This window comes from Aedes aegypti, chromosome 1, assembly GCF_002204515.2.
Source record: "Aedes aegypti strain LVP_AGWG chromosome 1, AaegL5.0 Primary Assembly, whole genome shotgun sequence".
Taxonomy (NCBI): Eukaryota; Metazoa; Arthropoda; class Insecta; order Diptera; family Culicidae; genus Aedes; species Aedes aegypti.
The window spans coordinates 112,766,106-112,787,381 of record NC_035107.1 but is presented as its reverse complement, the minus strand read 5'-3'; the positions used below and the strand labels follow the sequence as shown (position 1 = coordinate 112,787,381).

The following is a 21,276-nucleotide window of genomic DNA, read 5'->3' as shown; positions in this document are numbered from 1 at the left end:
CGGGAAAACTAGTGATCATTGTAGATGACCAAGTACGCAACGGATGGATCCGAGGACGAGTCGTACAAGTGGTAAAGGGATGTGATGGCCGTATTCGTCAAGCTGTACTGCAGACCGCAACAGGATTAGTTCGACGGCCGATTGCTAAGTTGGCGCTCCTGGAAAAAGCTGAGAGTAAGGCGGCGCCGGAAAAGCCGGAGCAGCTTACGGGTCGGGGAGATGTTACGGTGGATAGCGCCGGTCCCTCGAATAACTCTCGAATTGATAGATGCGCGTCGCTTCGATTTTCTACGTCTGTCAACACTTCTGCTGCTGACACTTTGAAGCGAGTGTCAAACCCTCTATTAATTAGAAAAACAGAAGGAAACCTTGAACGACACGAACAATAATTGCGGAATCTTGCATTTTGCCAAGCAATTCTCGCGGAACTTTACTAAAGGACCGATGTACAAATGATAGATTCTCTCCTCTCTCGTTCTCTTTCGATTATAAAAGTGGAATACTAAAGATTTTGGGAAGCTTTTCACTATAGAGTGATTCCAAGCAACAGCACCAAAATTTGGTAAATTTTTTAATTCATTTTTTTCTATTGAGCTGAAACTTTGCACAGTTTTCCAGTTCCATCTAAATCGTCATTTTCCGATATCAAATCTTCAAGTTGAGTCACGACTAACTTTTCAAAAGGGTGTATGTGAAAATGGTTCAAAAATATTCAAAAAGCTGCACAGCAAAAACGGTTCGTTCGATTGTTAGACAACTAAAGAAACAAAGTTAGACAACTAAATAAAGATTCCAAAAAAAAAATACAAACAGTAAAAAACAATTTTTTTTTGCATTAAAAAACATAATTTTTGACACAAAAACTCAAATATCTCAAAACCCTATCGGAATACCAACGTAATTTTTTGAGGGAAAACGGTCCATTATATTAGCTATCTACCATAAAAATTTGGTGATGGTAAACCAATAAACAAAAAAGGTATGACATTTCAAACATGTCACAATTTTCACATTTAGTAGTTTTTTTTTTCGGTGTAAATTATTACGGGAACCGCAGTTTGTTGCTGATTTTATTGTTAAGGGCCTTGCGTGAATTAAACAAGTCGTTTTCATGAATTCATTAGTATTATGTATATTATATGTATAAATATTATGTATATGTATAAATATTATATGTATATGTATATATGTATAAATTAAAATGAATTAACAGATTACACGAAAATAAAATTTTTTTAACCAGGATATTTTTTTTTAGAGTATGATCGATGAGTTTCTAAATGTTATATATAAACTTTAAAAGTTTTGGATTTGGGTATGCGTTATGAGATCATGAAAACATTTTATTAATACTTATTTATTTATTTATTTATTGTTATTCAATTTTTTTACTATATCGAACACTTTTGCATCATTATCAGTACACCGTGTCCAGTATATTCTCATACAAATTCGAGATAACGTTACTTCGCGCTTGTCTAACTGACATCATTGGTGATAATATTTTTTGAAGAGGATTATAATACTGATTCACTACAGGAAACATTTTGGAAATATTTCAATTATAAACTTATTTGATCAACTCAAGACTTTACGAAAAATATTTCAAGCGGCACGCTCATAGGCAGAGCCTAATTTCAATCTGCAGTTATCACACATCTATTCACCAAACTTTATCAATATTTATCTATTTAAAACGCAATATAATTAACTTAAAGTTTCTGAAACTGTTTTGTAAATGCTCTGATTTTTACTTTGTAAACCAGACCAATATGATCAAAAATTAATTTTAAGTGCAAAACACGACTTCAATGGATATTTCAGCACATATCATAGCAATTAATTTTTCTAATTCATCAAACAAGCTATTCTACGCTGGTATAATACTACCAGATTACAATGAAATACTAAAACATTGGATTATCCTACATTCAGTAAAATTATACCAAATTAAACAAAAAGTGTATGAGACTATATTGGACACGGTGTACAGTTCGAGTATAGTTTTGCTTTAATTTTATTTTCTGACAATGGAATGAAACAGTGAAATTTTTGGGTTCCTTGGATCGTTTTCGCGTTATTATATTGCTCGCTGAGCTCTGATGCCGTTAATTCGTACTCTTCAGTAGTAGTAAAACAAAATGATAATTTTGTTAAATCTTCTTCTTTTCTGCGATTCGCCCAATCAAATAGTTCTTTTGCAGTTTTAATTGGATGCTCACGTTCTTTGGCTAAACTTGCTTTTGTGGCCATGCGCTTTATGGTTCCTCCAATAGCATCACAAGGACCTTTGCCATGTGACGTAGCAAAGAAATGCCATTCTGCATCAATTCCGTACTTTGATTTAAATTGACATAGACTCGAAAAATTCTTACGGTTTTTGTACTGCGATGCTGCTCCATCAGACATGAAATATATCTTTCTGATTTTTTTATCCTTATCAACGCGTAAAAAGTTAATCATTTTGGCAATTAACAAATTTACAGATACTGAGTCGTGTCTTAAATCTTCGGAAATTACAATAAAACTAAAATGTTCAATTTGCGTACTTCCATTGAAATAAATAACGAATGGATGAATTGTAGCTTGTTGTACGTTCCAGTGATGGGACTGCACTTCATCTTGCAATACAAAGCTATAGTTTTCAGAAAAATCACAAATGACTAAAAATTCACCATCTTGTAATGTATTTTTCGTATTTTTTAAAAAGCGGGATTGCTCTGTTTTAATAAAGTCGTGAGGAATTAAACTTTCTAATTTCAAGCAAAAAAATGACACAAACTCATCTACAGGTTTTACAATAGTTTCTAGGTCACACCTATCCGTGGTCACCCATTGCTCAAATGATAACTGATCAATATAATTTTCTTCAAACTCAGCGAATAAAGTATTTTCCAATGATGAAGAATCTGGACAATCCGAACAAGATCGTAGATAGCAATTTGATGTTGTATTTTCACACAAAAGACTACCAGTTAACATTTTAATATCCTTTGATAAATTGATTCTTTTCAAACTATGTAAGATTAGGTTAATATTTTCGTGTGTTGTGCACACACAAACATTATGTGTTCCTGAATTGGATAGAAGCTTGCATTGCCTTGGACGAAGGCTTGCAAATGAGGAAAAACCTACCTTAATATTTTCGTTAATTTCCTTGAAGCGTGTATACGCTTCTTTCAAAGTAGTCATCATTAATCGTTTTTGGATTGCTTGACGCTTTCCATCTTTTTTTACAGATACATAATCTTTTTGGCCAGGCATATCTCTACTTACTTCATCGTCTTCAAAATATTGAATTATTTTTTCTTTTGTCTCATCTGTTAATGAAGTACTCGACCTAGCATTTTTGGTTGCAAGACAGTTATTTTTGAATTGTTTTGCCTCTTTTGCTGTATTTCTATTGGTTTTGAACTCATCAATGGCGTCTTGAATAGACCACGAGCTTGGCAGCATCGACAAAATCAATAATTTTTCTTTCCTTGTCGTGGCTAGATTCGAGAACCTTTCCTTCATATTCATAATTACCTCATCATAGTCTGTATTTTCCACATCCTCAGGTCCTAATTTGAAGAGGTTTCTTCGTACAGCTTCGTTGATTTCACGGTATTTTTTCTCGGGATAATTGACGTAACCCATCTTCGTCCATTTAATCGGAGTCACTTTTATTCCAGCTATCTCTTCGTTGAAGCGTTCGATGTTGACCTTCTGGATGCACTAATCTTCTGATTGATTTGTTGAAACAGATGTCGCTGATGGTACCGTGGCAAGACTATCTGCACTTGGTACTTCTGGTAACTCCTCAGTTGTTGTCGGTGCATCTAGTAATGCCTCAGTTGTTGTTGTTTTCAAACTTCCTGCAACCTGATCCACCGATGATGTACAGATTGCCCGTTTGTCAACGTTTAAACGGCAGGACGTACAAATGCGTAAATTTGTATTCAATGTAGACATTGTAGACAATGTAGACATTGGAGCATAACCAGCCGCTTTCAGTTTATCTATGGTGCTTTCGGTGAGATTTCGTAGCTCTTTCGAACACTTTTTTTCTGCAAACGGCCTGCAACAGTTGAGAAAGCGACTACTCATGTTGCTCGTTAGATTTTAATAAACAAAATCACTTTTAAGTTTTTACTGACTAGTTTGGTGTCGTTTGCTTGACTGAAGAAAAATTTTACAATCAAATCTTTTATAACCATAGTGGTAGTATATTTTTAGCTTTTTCGTGAGTATGTTCATAGTATGTACCTATCATGTTTTTGATGTTGTTGAAGTTACTCGCTTTCTCCCAAATATGATTAACAAAGTCTATTCTCTACCAAGGCGGGTCTATACCCAGGTGTAATCAGATTTTAACTTTGTGGAGAAAACCAGCGCCGAGAAAACCGACCTGCTTTACGTATACTAGATCACCTGGGTATAGACCCGCCTTGTTCTCTACGAGGTAAACTTTTTGCAGGTAAACTAGTCGTATACCTGTATAGACAACTTTTTTTGTAGCTTTTGTCTTCAATATTAGATTTCTTATAGGTTTCTTTTATCAAAAGGTTTCAACACTATTGAGAGAATTTTTCTTCAGTTACGTACAATAAAAAATATGACACTATCAAGACTTTAGATCACAACACTGGATCGCGTCTAACTTTCTAATAGATGCTATAATAGTTATGAATAATTAAATAAAATATCATGAAAACAACTTGTTAACCTCATGTTGTACCCTTAACAAAAAATTCAGCAACAAACTGCGGTCCTAAAAAAAATTAACAATGAAAAAAAATTTTTTTTTTTCGCTAAGTGTCAAATTTGTGAAATATTTGAAATGTCATAACTTTTTTGTTTATTGGCTTTTTATGGTAGATAGCTAATATAATGGACCGTTTTCCCTCAAAAAATTACGTTGGTATTCCGATAGGGTTTTGAGATATTTGAGTTTTTGTGACAAAAATGATGTTTTTAATGCAAAAAAAAAATTTTTTTACTGTGTGTATTTTTTTTGGAATCTTTATTTAGTTGTCTAACTTTGTTTCTTTAGTTGTCTAACAATCGAACGAACCGTTTTTGCTGTGCAGCTTTTTGAATATTTTTGAACCATTTTCACATACACCCTTTTGAAAAGTTAGTCGTGACTCAACTTGAAGATTTGATATCGGAAAATGACGATTTAGATGGAACTGAAAAACTGTGCAAAGTTTCAGATATTTTTGAAATGGTCGATCAAAATCGACTTGCATGCCTCCGTGGAATCCCTCTATAGATCGAAAGCCAATTTCCTTGGCTAGCGTTTCATACAAAAAACGCAACAGAAGAGGTTAATATGACTCAGTTATTAATAAAAGAGAAAGTAAACAAAGAGAGCCTCTCAATGTTAGATAGGTGTTTCGCGAGAATTTAATATTTATCTAAACCTAATATTTCCTTATCATTAGGGACTAAATCTGTCCATCAGAAAGGCTGTACTGTATGACTCAGCAGCTTAGAAGTTTATAGTTTAATTTAGAGCTAACAGGGAATTCCTGATTGTTTGTTGGTCAAGAGTAGGAGAACGGACCAAATTCTTTAGCGCTTTCATCACCCGGAACAACGGTGTTGCTGCTCAAGGAATTCCGAAAACTCCCACGCCAACAGGGAGGGTTCAAAAGCTACGTGATCAGGATTCACCTTGGTAAGTGATGCGATTCATGTAGCCTCAATTAAAAAAAAAAGTATCAGTGCGTCGAACTATTCAAATGTTATTTTTAGTAATTGCAACAAACAAAAAAATAAGTACGTGTTTTTCAATTAAACTAAAATAAGAGCTTATGCCGACACTTATAGTGACGAACCATCCATAGTTTATTTAACGATTACACAAACGTATAATGAAAGCACTCTTTATAATATATGTGTAAAATTGTCAATCTCAAATGTCGTTACACAGAGGATGTGTTCTATATTTTGGCGAACAAGAACATGAGCCAATTAATAGTGGATTAGAAGGAGAGAAACGGAAACATAAGGTGTGGAAATATGACACAAAACTATGTAACTTATACACTTCCTCAGTGTAACAAATTTAAGAATAAGACTAACTGAAAAACGTTTGTTTTCCATGCTCGATGGTCATCGGATCACAAATTAATAAAAAATAATTGACTATTAAGCTTTCCAACTGGAACAAACTCACCAACTCCGCATTTCAGATTGGAATTCACTTCAGCTGTTCCGTTCCAATGGGGTACTTCCGTTCTCTCTGATTCCGTTCCAATCGAGTATTTGATGAATTCTTTAGTTTGGCTCTTGAAGCGTTTCACTCTTGTATCCTCTTCTCCGTCGCAGGACAAAGCTTCAAGAAAACACGACTTTGGTACATCAGATACAACTAAAATCTTTGGCCGCTTGCCTACTGTAGTGTGAATCTCAGAATTTTTCCCAACTCTGCTCCCAATTAACAAATATCCCTCCCAGTAACCTTTGTTAAGATGCATAGGCAAACACGGTCTCCAAAAAGCGCACTAACATTCCTTCCCCCGATCCCACCTGACTGCAAGGGCGTGGCCGGCGCCGCTATTGACCCTGTATAAATAGAGGCATTGAATTATGCACACTGAAGAAGTTTATGGCCAATCCAAGCCGAACTTCTAGTGGATTCTTTGTGCATCTGACCGAGGTCAGGGTCAATCACGGATTAGTAACCATTGATATGTGTAGTCAGTCTGAGCTAAGCTAAGCAAAATTGATTGAGCACGGCGTAGGAACGAAGTGTTTGTTTCATCAGTTGATCGTTATTGTTCTAAACACAAGTGTTCATAGTTTAGCAACTCGAAGGGACTTTCGGATATCCGAATAAATATCCATTTGGGCGTATCTGTTGCAATAACCAACGTTATAGTGTTTAGTTCAAGCTATGCAATTATTTTTATGGAAAAATGTCTCACTTTCCGTACTTTTAAAGTGGACCCCAATATAGAAAACAAAGACGTAGTCGTACGTCAAAAATGCCTTCCTGGCTTGCACGGTGAAATCATTGGAAAATTTATTAAACTATTGTACGCCCAAATCGCTCATTTCTCCGAATCTATCATCAACAAGCAACCATTTGAATGTTCCAAAGTGAAAATGTTATTCAAATCTTCCTAAAAATAGCAACGAATTTGTCTCCCTTATTTCGAGTTACTTTCTTGCCTTCTTCGCTACTGTCGAGCAATTTTTCCGATAGTACATCTGCTTTCACCTCATCATCGGTTAACCGCTCAAATGCCGGATGCTGTTCAATATGCTTGCACATCCATTCGTGCAAATCCTTGACATCCGTGATCGTATAAATCAAACCGCCCTGCCGCAACACGTAGCTATACTCGCTGAGAAGTGCCGAATTGATGATTCTCCACTTATGCTTGGCCTTCTTGAAATGTGGATCTGGGTACAGGAAAAACATCTTCTCCAGCTGTCCCTTGTGGAAGAAATTTGTCAAGTACTTCATTGCATTCGTACGAATGCAGGCTATGTTCTCGTACTGGCCTTCGTTCAGCTTTCTCAGAGCCTGAATGCGATCCATCACGTAGTCAGACACCTTGACTCGGATTTCCATTCCAACTGCGAACTTGTCCGGAAACATTTCTCCGAGTGTTACCAGGAATCCGCCGTAACCGCAGCCGATGTCAGCAAATTCCACTCGTTTGTCTCCAATTGTGGGATAGTGCTGCGACCAGTCGTAATCATCCGGGTGAATTGGGCTACGGAAAAATAAACAAGATTTTTATTTAAATTTTAGATCTATCGCAAATAATGGTACTCACTAATCAAAACTATGATCTGCAATAGGATTCGAATGTGCTCGCTGTCGATAGAATCGCTTTTGAGGCAGCTTCGTGGGAGCTGGCGAGGCAACCACTGACGCGTCATTTTTTGGTTCTTCTACTTCCATATTTCCACAAACTTTAAGAATAAAGCAATTTTGTATGTTGAAATTACCAAAATCATATAAAAATGACCTGGAACAGCGCGGGGAAGATCGCACGTTGGTTTTATGTTTACATTGTTTTGACAGTTCTCTTTTGTTTACGAGTGCAGCCAAGGGGTAATACGATGTTTGGCGTTAGTGTTCTAGGCGTTACACCCTCTACACGGAAATCATCTACACGAAGGATTACCGTAGGGTGTTTTATGTATTTTGGACAGAGCGTTACGCGTATATAATTTGGCCACCTCCATTTGATTTTGCCGTAAATGGCCAAATTATATACGCGTAACGGTCTGTCCAAAATACTTTGATCACCCTAGATTACCCAAAATATATTGGGGCTTGTTCATATAGGGAAAGTGTACCAGTTATGGCCATAGTGGTTCCCTATTTGGCCATATGTGAAATTTTGATAACTTTCACATTTGAAATCTTTTTGAATGTTTTAACATCAAGATCTATCTTAAATCTAACTACTACAACACACAAACATTTTAAAAATTTGAAGACATGAAAGTAATCACGTATGGCGAAATAGGGAACCATTATGTCCATAACTGGTACACCTACCCTATTTCATAACGCTAAAAATGGCCATTTTAGACACCCACCCACCCCCTTGTGACGCTTTTTGTATAGGCCTATTCACATGACGTCTCAAATCAGCTGATCGGGAAGCACTATGACAGTTCTTCTATGAAAATGACAGGCCCGTGTTAGCACCGGTCCTTTACCGATGTAAACAAATGCATAGACGGATCTGTCACATGAAAAGGCCTATTGATATTTTTTTGTTTTTGTACGAGCCGTAACACCGCAAGGACAACCACCCACCCCCTCCAGTGTTATGGCCGGTACGCTGACCATAAGTACACTCAAGATAAACTTCTCATTTGATTCATGTGCCAACCCATATGGATTTTTGCAATGGGGGTATGCACATACATAGTATGTGCGAAACCAATACTGGAGCTCGATGTGAAAAGGTCGTAAGTAACAAAAGTAAAAAATCGCGTTTATTTCACCATTAGGTAGATTCTATTCAGCTTATTATGCTGGTAAAGTATCATATCGATATTATATTTCTTCTAAAATAAAAAAATAATTTGACACTTTGACGTAATTAACAAAAAATTAGGAATAGTAAAAATTTGTTCATTCGTCCTATTGCGCATAAGGTCCAATGTAGCAAAAACACCAAAATTAAAAAAAAAACGCGTATTCGACCTTTTTTTCTTTCATCTTGGGTTTACAAAATCCCCTCATAATCAAAACCTGCTAGCTCAACACAGTTAACCATTTATACTGAGATGTTGGCAAACAGCAGAGCAACACTTGGTGCTGTATCGTTTCCTAGGAAATCAAGTTACAGTGTTTTCGATTGTTTGGAAGACCTTAGGGAAAGGTTTAAGGATCCACTCCGTGACAATTTGCACTCTTCGCTCAACTTTGGTTTAATTTTCGGCCTTTAGCTCTCTTAGCATTACTGCAGAAGTACTAATGATGACTTATGAATGTTCCTACAACGATATAACATATACAATGAATCCATTATCCATCCGACAAACCCATCCATAATCGCTTCCGTTGCATTTTTTCTACAGTACACATTCAGCGCAGATGGGGATTTGCTCTGAGCAACATCGCTGATCGCAGCCCCGGATGAGTCCCGGCCCCGGCCCGGCACGGCGCAATGAGAATAGCCCTTAAATCGTTTGCCAACTTCACGAAATACATACCTTCATGCAGAAAACTTCAGAAATTCTTTGAAATTCTCTATTTTTGTTTACAACGGTGGGTCGTATGTACTTCACTGGCCATCAATCAGTCCGATCGCACTTTGACGTATGGACATTTTCAGATGTCAAACGTCTGAACGTACCCGTTCGAAGTGCAGCGGTGACTAGCGTTAGGTAGTATCGATTAGGTCGAATGAACAACAAACAATGTTATATCGACGGAAAGCTTTTTTATGATCATAAATTAATAAATTGAGTATATTTTCATGGTTTTGTTCGATAGATTATTGAAAGGGATTTCATTTTGTGTCTCAATACGTATATTGAACACTTTTGAGCTATTTGCTTGAAATAGGAATTGAATTTTGTTTGAGAAACTTCATGGAGAGTTATCTCAGATAGTCAAAAATGTCACATACGACCTTTTCAAATCGAGCTCCAGAATAATTCATCACCAATCTTCATCTTCATTGAAATCATGATTACTTCATATTTAATCCATAATCGAAACACATACTTTTCATAGCTGGCTTAAATGGAATATATTGGTCACCTATATCGACTTTTTTCTTAGCATTAAAATCAAGAATTTCCACTCTTCGTTCCTCGGATCAGAAATATTTCATCGGAATCACACACACATGATTCCAATGAAATAAGATCCAAGAAACAATAAATAATGAACAGTTATAATGAGCATACGAAATAAAAATTTATTAAACTAAACTTATTATTAAAAGATTATTTATCACGCAGAAATTACATTCGCATAATGACATTCTTGGTGGAACTTATCTTCGATTTCATTTATGGCTTGCAGCATTTGGTCCCGATGCTATTCAGGAACTCTCTGTTTCATGATTCCCGCATCTGCACAAATGTAAATAAATGTTATAAAACCACTAGAATAGTTTTTTTCTTTTATAAATACCTGTATATTCAATCAAGATATCACCGAAATACTGCTATCAGAGTACACCGAGAAGATCACAATCGCGGAAACATTTTTCGGAGGCCATGTTTGTTTACTCCATGTGTTCCAGAAGGGTATGAACTTTGCACATACTTTGAATGTTCTTCAAATGATATAGATGTTACTCAAATACATGGTATTGATTACGAGCATAATGAATATAAGGTACACATACAATTAATGAGAATGAAAATTCGGCCAATGTATGTGCAAATGCACCTTTATTTAAGGGGGCTGTTTTCTTGAGTATACTGTACAAAAGGATACACGGAGAACCGAAACAACTCAAATTAAAGATAAAAAGTACGCAAAATGAAGTACTTCTCCAGCACTACTGTTTTGCATAATATTCTATTCTGACTTTTAAATACTTTTAACTCAATATTGAGGTTAATCCAAAACTACTTAGGCGGCATCCATTTCTTACGTAACGCTAAAATTAAAATTTTTCGACCCCCTCCCCCCCCCCCTTCGTAACGCTTTTTGTATGAAAATTTTCAAAATTTTGTATGAGTCGTAACGCTTGGGCCTACTCCCCCCTCCCCCTAGAGCGTTACTTAATTTGTGGACGGCGCCTTACTTTAGAGTTAATTGATTGTTGGTGTTCTGTTTTGATTTTGTTTTGCTCCCCATTCACAAAAGTATCCAAAATCGAGGGGGGCGACACTCGCAGATCACCGCTTAGATGCACGTTTGGATAAAATCCGATTTTTTAGATCAGTGCATTATTCTAGATTTGACGTCCTTCATACGCTAACATCTTCTGCGCGTAGATTGATGAGATGCAAGAAGATGTGAATAGGTGGAAGGAGAATCAATGATGATGTTGATGATGGGGAGCGCAGTGCTACGGGTTTTTGTAAACAGTAGTAACGGTTGTGATTTTTATTGTTGGTACTTTCAAAAGTAAGTAACAGCTAGCTATTTGTTTCCAAGACGGCAATCAAAAGTCTCACTTCTGGGAAATTGTACTGATACCATTCTCTTCAGCAGCTCTTCAATCCTGCAAGCTTCGCTATCCTGGCTTAATGTTTGATTTGATGTCCATCAGTAAGGCCTTTAGCATCGTTAAACCTGAAAAATCTGTGATGGAATCCATGCGACACCTAGCTTAAGCTTCCGGAATTCCGAAAAGCGAAAAAGCAAGTAATTTTGTTGATATATTGTTAAATAAAAGCCGAATTTGATAATTTATAAAATATGTATTTATGGGTAAGGGAGTCTAGAGACCTTTAACCAATTCACAACATGCACCAAGACACGGACTGAACATGGGTTACAAAATACATCACTCGTATTCTCCGAGCTCCGTATTCTCCGCTGCCATTTCCGATTCAATTCCACCAGGAACGCCAACTGTTTCGGGCCATCTACACCCACAAAGCATCACGATCACCGAAATGATCCAGATCGTTTATACCTTTAGCCACATCCCTCTTTTCTCGGTCCTGGCATTGAACATAATACTTCTCTTTTCGAAGGATTCAAACAGCATAATCACCGATTTAATCGTACAGGAACCGCTGCGGTCGAGAAACTCAGCAAATCCCATACTCGGTTCTTCACCTTCTTTTGCTGCCTCGTGTATTATGCCTCAGACAAGGTATCCGCCCTATCCATCCTTTCCCGTCACATCATGGAACCGATGATCAGTATCCTTCTGAATCCGGAACAAACTCCGGACCATTAGCAAACCCAGGAGAAACATTCACCGATGATGCAGCTGCGTGCTCCCTCTTTGTTGTTTATCGACGAAAACTGAGTCAATCCGTTAATACGCTCATGTAAGATGCGGAAAGATAAGCGAGATTTTTGAAGATAGATGAAGATGTTTTATATGATGCCACGGATGAAACAAGATAACATGCTGCAAAAAGATAAAAGGCCATCGCAAAGATTGTCTAAAGATATCCTAATTATCTTTAACATCTGGATGTGTCGTCCCCCTCGGTTTGTTTGCTTGAAGATTCCTCCATACACCGTTAAACATCCGAATTCCCGTCGGTACTCCGCTGACTGCCAGGAGTTTTCATATTCACTAACATGCCGCTAAAGATGCGAAGCTGTAAAATACACCACTTAAATAAGTTATTACCTAATAAATCAATGTTAAAAACTTACCTTTTTGGATGAAATTTAGGTTTCCGGAAAAGTGGTGATTTCAATGTTTTCCAGGATGTTTGACCGGAATATCTCACAGATTTTGGTCCCTCGGCAAAGCGTCGAATGTTCAGTATTTTCTGGAATATAATCGACATGAATAGTGCGCGTTTTTATAAAAATAATGTGAGATTTAACTTACCCATAAAACAGTTTCACTCAATCAGTAAATGTCGTTCAATTAAAATTTTCATCCAAAACCGAGTACTGGATCAACACTCTATTTTGGACGAGGGGGACGACACATCCAGATGTTAAAGATAATTAGGATATCTTTAGACAATCTTTGCGATGGCCTTTTATCTTTTTGCAGCATGTTATCTTGTTTCATCCGTGGCATCATATAAAACATCTTCATCTATCTTCAAAAATCTCGCTTATCTTTCCGCATCTTACATGAGCGTATTAACGGATTGACTCAGTTTTCGTCGATAAACAACAAAGAGGGAGCACGCAGCTGCATCATCGGTGAATGTTTCTCCTGGGTTTGCTAATGGTCCGGAGTTTGTTCCGGATTCAGAAGGATACTGATCATCGGTTCCATGATGTGACGGGAAAGGATGGATAGGGCGGATACCTTGTCTGAGGCATAATACACGAGGCAGCAAAAGAAGGTGAAGAACCGAGTATGGGATTTGCTGAGTTTCTCGACCGCAGCGGTTCCTGTACGATTAAATCGGTGATTATGCTGTTTGAATCCTTCGAAAAGAGAAGTATTATGTTCAACGCCAGGACCGAGAAAAGAGGGATGTGGCTAAAGGTATAAACGATCTGGATCATTTCGGTGATCGTGATGCTTTGTGGGTGTAGATGGCCCGAAACAGTTGGCGTTCCTGGTGGAATTGAATCGGAAATGGCAGCGGAGAATACGGAGCTCGGAGAATACGAGTGATGTATTTTGTAACCCATGTTCAGTCCGTGTCTTGGTGCATGTTGTGAATTGGTTAAAGGTCTCTAGACTCCCTTACCCATAAATACATATTTTATAAATTATCAAATTCGGCTTTTATTTAACAATATATCAACAAAATTACTTGCTTTTTCGCTTTTCGGAATTCCGGAAGCTTAAGCTAGGTGTCGCATGGATTCCATCACAGATTTTTCAGGTTTAACGATGCTAAAGGCCTTACTGATGGACATCAAATCAAACATTAAGCCAGGATAGCGAAGCTTGCAGGATTGAAGAGCTGCTGAAGAGAATGGTATCAGTACAATTTCCCAGAAGTGAGACTTTTGATTGCCGTCTTGGAAACAAATAGCTAGCTGTTACTTACTTTTGAAAGTACCAACAATAAAAATCACAACCGTTACTACTGTTTACAAAAACCCGTAGCACTGCGCTCCCCATCATCAACATCATCATTGATTCTCCTTCCACCTATTCACATCTTCTTGCATCTCATCAATCTACGCGCAGAAGATGTTAGCGTATGAAGGACGTCAAATCTAGAATAATGCACTGATCTAAAAAATCGGATTTTATCCAAACGTGCATCTAAGCGGTGATCTGCGAGTGTCGCCCCCCTCGAAACAAACATTAATATGTGTTGTGATTTTCTTAATAATGCTACAATTTGCTATGTTTTACATGCTTTGTTTGTGAGAATTTTTGTAATAAATGCCATAGTGCGGTAAATAAAAGAAAACATTCAATTTTTACCGAAATCGGATCCATGGTAAGACTGAATTTTGAATAGTTTCAATCCAAAAGCTACTGATAGCGAATTAGTTAAAATCACTCAAAGCGAAGTCTTTCTGGAAAGACTCAATTTTGAATACTTTGCAAAGAACTCAATTTTGACTCGTTCTACTTAGCTGTCAAGATGAGTGAAAAAGACCTAATTTTGAGTTGTTTCAGTTCTCCGTGTAGGACAAGAAACGGTCAAGGAATGATTCCGCTACCGAAACTATTTTATGGTTGGTATCCACTTCGTAAGTACTATGCAAAATGCGAGGGGGGCGACACTCGCAGATCACCGCTTAGATCAGTGATTCCCAAAGTGGGCGAATTCGCCCCCCTGGGGGCGATTTTCAGGTCCAGGGGGGCGAAAATTTGTAAAATGAAATTTGGGGGGCGAAAATACTAAAAAGGGGGCGAAAGTGGGAGAAACTGAAAACTACGAATCATTTGGACAAGATACTCAATTTGATAGACGAAAATATTCTAATAATCTGAAGATTCCACATCTAAATCTTTCTCTCTATTTGTTTGTACCTTTTAATTTTTTCTTTCAAAATCAGGATTGACAAAACTTGGATACAGAATATATGTTTGTAAAGCATTCAGTTTTTTTATGCATAAGTGCTAAAATTCGCTATGAATTATGAATTGGGGACTGAAATTTTCCCAAAACATAACGTATTGAAAACTATATTATATATTTGTAGTCTGAGATATTTTGAAAGTGTTTTTAAAGTGATCAATTTCATTTAATTATTAAACATTTTTAGATATTGGTTCAAGTATTTAAACTGAATAAATTGATGTTTAAATAATAAAAGTGCTTCAGAAATGGGCAGCTAATGTTATGATTATCGGCGGGTCCTCACAAGCAAAGTTTTCGACAAAACTTGTTACCGTAAAACGGGGTAACTTTGATAATGCGGGTAACTTTGATAGTGCAAGACCCCCAACATATTAAACGAAATAACCAAGTTTCTGTCAATCAGTTAAGAAAAACGAATGCAAAAGTAAAGAGTATTAGTAGGACACTTCATGTCAAAGCTATTTTCGTTGGAATCAAGTACATTTGAGGATTTTTATGCAAATATTAAAAATTTACAAGATTTTAGCATTCTTGCAACGCTTACAAACAATCTGTTCTACGACCACTGTTTGATAAAGTCATAATGAGTTCGTCACTTACCCATGACAGCCTAGTTATAGTAGAACATTAATTCGGTCTCAAATCTCTTAGCAAAAACCATTTTTACAAACTGGGACCATTTTTGTAATCTAAGTCAGAAATTTCCATATAGCGTTAAACGCCTATAGGTATGCAAAGCCCTATAAATGTTCCGTAATTCATTCAATCTTGTTCGATTTATACTCCATTATCAAAGTTACCCCAAAAGAGAAAACAGACTTTCGGTTACATGAAAAATTATATATCCATTCAGAATAAATCTTTTGGCAATCTTTCAAGTGCAATCGATAGCAAGGATGTCAGTACTTGTTTTAAAAATATAAATTGTAATTATTTGAAACAGAATACATAAATATTGAAGTTTTCGTCGAAAAAACTATCAAAGTTACCCCCTTTTACGGTAGTTACTTATAGCACAAACTATGAAACAAAAATCTAAAAAAATTGTTTGCAAAAATCAGGTGCCAAAGTTGAAACTAATTATTACCGAAGACGTTAATCATGCAACTAAAAATAGATTTGAAGAATTATCGGATAAAAACATCCAGGTTTTAAGAAAAAATACATTTTTTTTAAACAAACGTTCTTACATTGCAGTGCTAGTGGAAAGTTTTTTTTTTTTGGTTTACCAATGTTCTTTTTTAAGTATTGTAGTTTTGAAATGGTCAAACATGTATTTCACAAAATTCCCAATCAAATTAGCCAAATTTATTTAGTGCCTAAAAACTGGGTCAGTAGCATGTAATACACTAGGGTTGTTTGCAGTTATGAACTGCTTATCAGTATATCATTTAAAAAAATTTAAGAAAATACATCTTGATTATATTACGCAGATCTGCAGATAGATCTTGCTTTAAAACCACATATGTTTAGCATTTTTACATCAGTAAACTTGATAACTTAACCAATCTTTGATTACTTATAATAATATATTGGTCTTAATTTTAGCAAAGTGGAGCGTCCAATACAAATATTTTAAAAACATATCAGGGGGGCGATTCCAAAAATATATTGGCCTCAGGGGGGCGAAAGTCAAAAAAGTTTGGGAAACACTGGCTTAGATGCACGTTTGGATAAAATCCGATTTTTTAGATCAGTGCATTATTCTAGATTTGACGTCCTTCATACGCTAACATCTTCTGCGCGTAGATTGATGAGATGCAAGAAGATGTGAATAGGTGGAAGGAGAATCAATGATGATGTTGATGATGGGGAGCGCAGTGCTACGGGTTTTTGTAAACAGTAGTAACGGTTGTGATTTTTATTGTTGGTACTTTCAAAAGTAAGTAACAGCTAGCTATTTGTTTCCAAGACGGCAATCAAAAGTCTCACTTCTGGGAAATTGTACTTATACCATTCTCTTCAGCAGCTCTTCAATCCTGCAAGCTTCGCTATCCTGGCTTAATGTTTGATTTGATGTCCATCAGTAAGGCCTTTAGCATCGTTAAACCTGAAAAATCTGTGATGGAATCCATGCGACACCTAGCTTAAGCTTCCGGAATTCCGAAAAGCGAAAAAGCAAGTAATTTTGTTGATATATTGTTAAATAAAAGCCGAATTTGATAATTTATAAAATATGTATTTATGGGTAAGGGAGTCTAGAGACCATTTCTGCTGCTAGAGTTGTTATTTGACAATGACCCGCATGAGGATTTGTTTTCTTTTTGTTTTACTGAAATTCTCAGCTAACAATTTATCGATACTGAGAGTCGGTACTAGCATTTTACTGACTTTATTATTTTACTGTGCCTGTACGGTAAAGCTTCAAAATAGCTGAACTATCAGTAACGACAATAGACCATTTCCGTCAGACCTTACCCCCTATTTTTATATTTTTCTTCGAAAGACGATTATTTTTAATGATTATTGACGCTTTCAGATCTAATTTATATGCACTCCTGATTTTATTGTAAATTTTTGAAAATTCGAGAATTTACCACATTTTGAGTAGTGCGGCACAGTTGTTTCAACCCTGTGGGTAAACAAAGTGGAGATTTTCCCACAACTTTCAAAACCCCTGTGCTGAGTGTTTGTAGATATGACGAAATGTCAATGTCAAATCAAGCACACAAGACGACACGACAAAATGGAGAAATCTGAGGTCCGATGGGCAAGCTTCGTTGTAAATGAAACCCATCCTTTACTATTGTACTTATAACAAAAACTTTTACCGGAAGACGACTGCTAATAGACCGTTTTAAGCTTAGCAAGTGATGGAATTCTCCTTGGAAGCATTTCTGCAACGCTGCGGAACGTTTTCTACAAGAGGGGCATATTGGCCGGTTTGTTTTGAAACGTCAAGAATTGGACCGTTTGCAGATAACGTCTTGTACTCGCTTTAGAAGCTACCTGGCAAGAGAAAGTTACATGCAAAGCATGATTAACTAAGTAAATAACACTTTGACACCAAAAACTGTATAAGTAATGAATTTGCCACTGCGATAGAGCAGTTTTTCCTTAGGGGGGCCTATACCTGTTTACCCTACCGTTTGCTATCTGCTGCTTATGTCGTCAAGCTGTTCCGGAACCATATGACCAATGGATTATACATACTTCCCCATTTTACCACTCTCGTAGGTCTTCCCGAAAAATCTGCAAACGGTCCAATTCTTGACGTTTCAAAACAAACCGGCCAATATGCCCCTCTTGTAGAAAACGTTCCGCAGCGTTGCAGAAATGCTTCCAAGGAGAATTCCATTACTTGCTAAGCTTAAAACGGTCTATTAGCAGTCGTCTTCCGGTAAAAGTTTTTGTTATAAGTACAATAGTAAAGGATGGGCTTCATTTACAACGAAGCTTGCCCATCGGACCTCAGATTTCTCTCAGATTTCTCCATTTTGTCGTGTCGTCTCGTGTGCTTGATTTGACATTGACATTTCGTCATATCTACAAACACTCAGCGCAGGGGTTTTGAAAGTTGTGGGAAAATCTCCACTTTGTTTACCCACAGGGTTGAAACAACTGTGCCGCACTACTCAAAATGTGGTAAATTCTCGAATTTTCAAAAATTTACAATAAAATCAGGAGTGCATATAAATTAGATCTGAAAGCGTCAATAATCATTAAAAATAATCGTCTTTCGAAGAAAAATATAAAAATAGGGGGTAAGGTCTGACGGAAATGGTCTATTACCGATTTCAGTAAAATGAAAAATATGTTGCTGAATATCAGTGATTAAAAGCAGAACAGCTGAAAATTCAGTAATTTTCATAATTTACGGTTCTAAAACCGTAAAAAAAAATTACCGAACAGCCAAACTGAGATTGAGTGTGTACCTACCAAGCGCCATGTAAAAGCAGTTGGCGCGATTTTCTATAATAGTTGCTTTTTGTTTGAATATTGAGGTGGACGGTTAGAAGAGGCAGTTTCTTGGCGCAAGAATTACTTCAACTCGTTATTTTCGCTACGAAGTTGGCTGGAGAGCAGAAAGTGCGCGAGTCGTGTGATCAAATTACGTTCAGTTGTAGTAAACTTTAGAAGTTGAAGTTAAATCTGGTGAAATTAAATTTGAAATCTTTGGTAAAAGTTAGTGAGTGAGTTTGAACGTAACAAGTTGTGTAGAACGTTTTGTGTATTTCTTTTCTTAGAGGACTGAGGTCCGTGAATAATTCGCGTTTCTGCGCAAAAGGTTTCATTAAGTTTATCTCAACGGAAAAAAGGTAATTAAAATTAATTAATTGCATGACGACTTAAAAACTAATGTGATTTCGCGTTGGACTTGCAGCGCTCTGCGCTTTTTCCGTACGGCTGGATTTTTTTCCGTTGGTATTCGGCATCCGTCACCGCCGAACCGTGAAAAGGGTGATATTCAAAACTGAAAAGGCAATAGATGGCTCTTTTTCAGTGGTAGTAAAATCGAAATCCTGAAGCAAAGAAAGCACCACAGAAGATTAACTAAACACAAAAAGTTATGTATTCACTTTACACTTGATTTGTAATCACTACTTTTTTGATCCAGTTTCCTAATTTCAAGTAATTTACGTTTTTCATTATTTTCCAGACGTTTTGATAGTTCTCCGACTACCATTCTTCCATGCGCTTGTGTTGAAAGTTTGAGAAATTTGAGAATCAGTGCGCATCGTACCTTCGTGCTGTGCGTACACGAATTCTCTCTGCTCTTGGAAGTTTTCTTAAAAACTACCTAAAGCAATAAAACAGTACTTTTCAGTGCTAAAATTCAAAACAGTACTTTTCAGTGCTACTAAAACAGTACTTTTCAGTACTATTATTCTACTATTGATCCCTTTACGATCCTTGTTTGGACCCGTGCCTTCGATTTTTCGTTGGACCCGTTGGCGAAAGCTAGCGGTGGTAATGCTTCTTGGACACCGTCTTGGGAAAAAACCTCTCGAAGGTCACGTCTTCTTATTCACTAAACATGGTTGCAACAACAAATAAAAGGAAGGGTGAATCTCTGAATTCACAACTTTCTTCCAAAAAAGTGGGATTTAAAACTGTCACTAAACGTGGCAAGAATGGAAGAAAGGACGTTTCTCCGGAATGTGAACTTTCTTCCAAGGGTGAAATGAATAATTGTATTGAAATGAGCAATCAGTTCGATGCTCTAGACAAATTTTCCGAACACCAAATCGAAGCAGCCTCTAGCCCAGGCTCTTTGATTCAAGTGAGGAAGCAAAGAGTGCCGCCTATCGTGGTCAGTTGTTCCGAATTTGAGGGATTTAGGCAGGAGATCTTGACCTCCATTAGGGGAATCAAGGTTTCCTTCCAAATCGCAAAGAAAGGAGACTGTCGCGTTTTGCCGGAAACTCTTAAAGATCGCGAACTTCTTCTCAAACATCTTGAAGAGAAGAAGCACAAGTTTTTTACTTATGACGACAAAACTGAACGTTTGTTCAAAATTGTCTTGAAAGGTCTCTCAAGTGACTATAAGTCACCTGAAGAGATCAAAAATGGAATAAATGATTTACTTGGATTTTCCCCAGATCAAGTAATCATTATGAAAAAGAGAACCCAATCTGGCATTGTTCGGAAAGGGCTTTCTCAAGAATTTTATTTAGTTCACTTTAACAAAAAAGAACTAAATAATATTAAAGCTTTAGAAAAAGCAAAACTTTTGTTTGATGTCCGTGTGACATGGGAACATTCCCAGAAACCTGGAGGAAATTACCAGAACCCCACTCAGTGCCGTCGGTGCCAAAAGTGGGGTAATGGTACAAAAAATTGTCGCATGGATGCTAAATGCATGATTTGCGGAGGTTCTTCTCACACTAAGGACGTCTGTCCTGTGAAAGAAGATACCAGAAAGTTTGAATGCGCCAATTGCAAGGGCCCTCATAAAGATAACTTTTGGGAATGCCCTTCACGCAAGAGAGTCGTTGAGGCTCGTGCCAGGCAGATGAAGGATAATATCCGTTACGATAACGGTCGTTTCCGGAATTTGCCTGGTAGAGTATCGAACAATGCTCATTTTTTCAGTTAACGATCGCTTGATCATGAATCATACCCATCAGGAAGATCATAATCATGCTCATTCACAAACTAATTTTAATCCGTCGGGTAGCCGTTCGAATCTTTCAATTTCGAATGTATCTACCCACGGTAAATCCTTTGCCGATATCGTAGCAGGAAATTCGA

At 37.0% G+C, this 21,276-nt stretch overlaps 1 protein-coding gene and 1 long non-coding RNA gene across 2 annotated transcripts; both read right to left on the bottom strand.

The window, feature by feature from the left end:
* Window positions 1-6,844: 6,844 nt before the first annotated feature.
* Window positions 6,845-8,039, bottom strand: LOC5571573 (tRNA (guanine-N(7)-)-methyltransferase). Its single transcript, XM_001653660.2, has 2 exons — window positions 7,779-8,039; window positions 6,845-7,715 (listed from the first exon to the last, which is right to left on the bottom strand). Exons 1-2 carry the CDS (start codon window positions 7,904-7,906, stop codon window positions 7,106-7,108), a joined length of 738 nt encoding a protein of 245 aa, XP_001653710.2. The 5' UTR covers window positions 7,907-8,039; the 3' UTR covers window positions 6,845-7,105.
* Window positions 8,040-12,595: 4,556 nt separating this feature from the next.
* On the bottom strand, window positions 12,596-13,036 carry LOC110674478. Its single transcript, XR_002498900.1, has 3 exons — window positions 12,957-13,036; window positions 12,776-12,894; window positions 12,596-12,703 (listed from the first exon to the last, which is right to left on the bottom strand). It is a non-coding gene; the product is annotated as an uncharacterized LOC110674478 (long non-coding RNA).
* Window positions 13,037-21,276: the final 8,240 nt, after the last annotated feature.

Excerpts from the sequence above, each read along its gene's own strand:
- LOC5571573 (XM_001653660.2), bottom strand. The coding sequence starts at position 7,906 with ATGGAAGTAGAAGAACCAAAAAATGACGCGTCAGTGGTTGCCTCGCCA. Across the intron at positions 7,716-7,778 it reads GCAGATCATAGTTTTGATTA|CCCAATTCACCCGGATGATT; the intron begins GTGAGTACCATT and ends ATTTTTCCGTAG.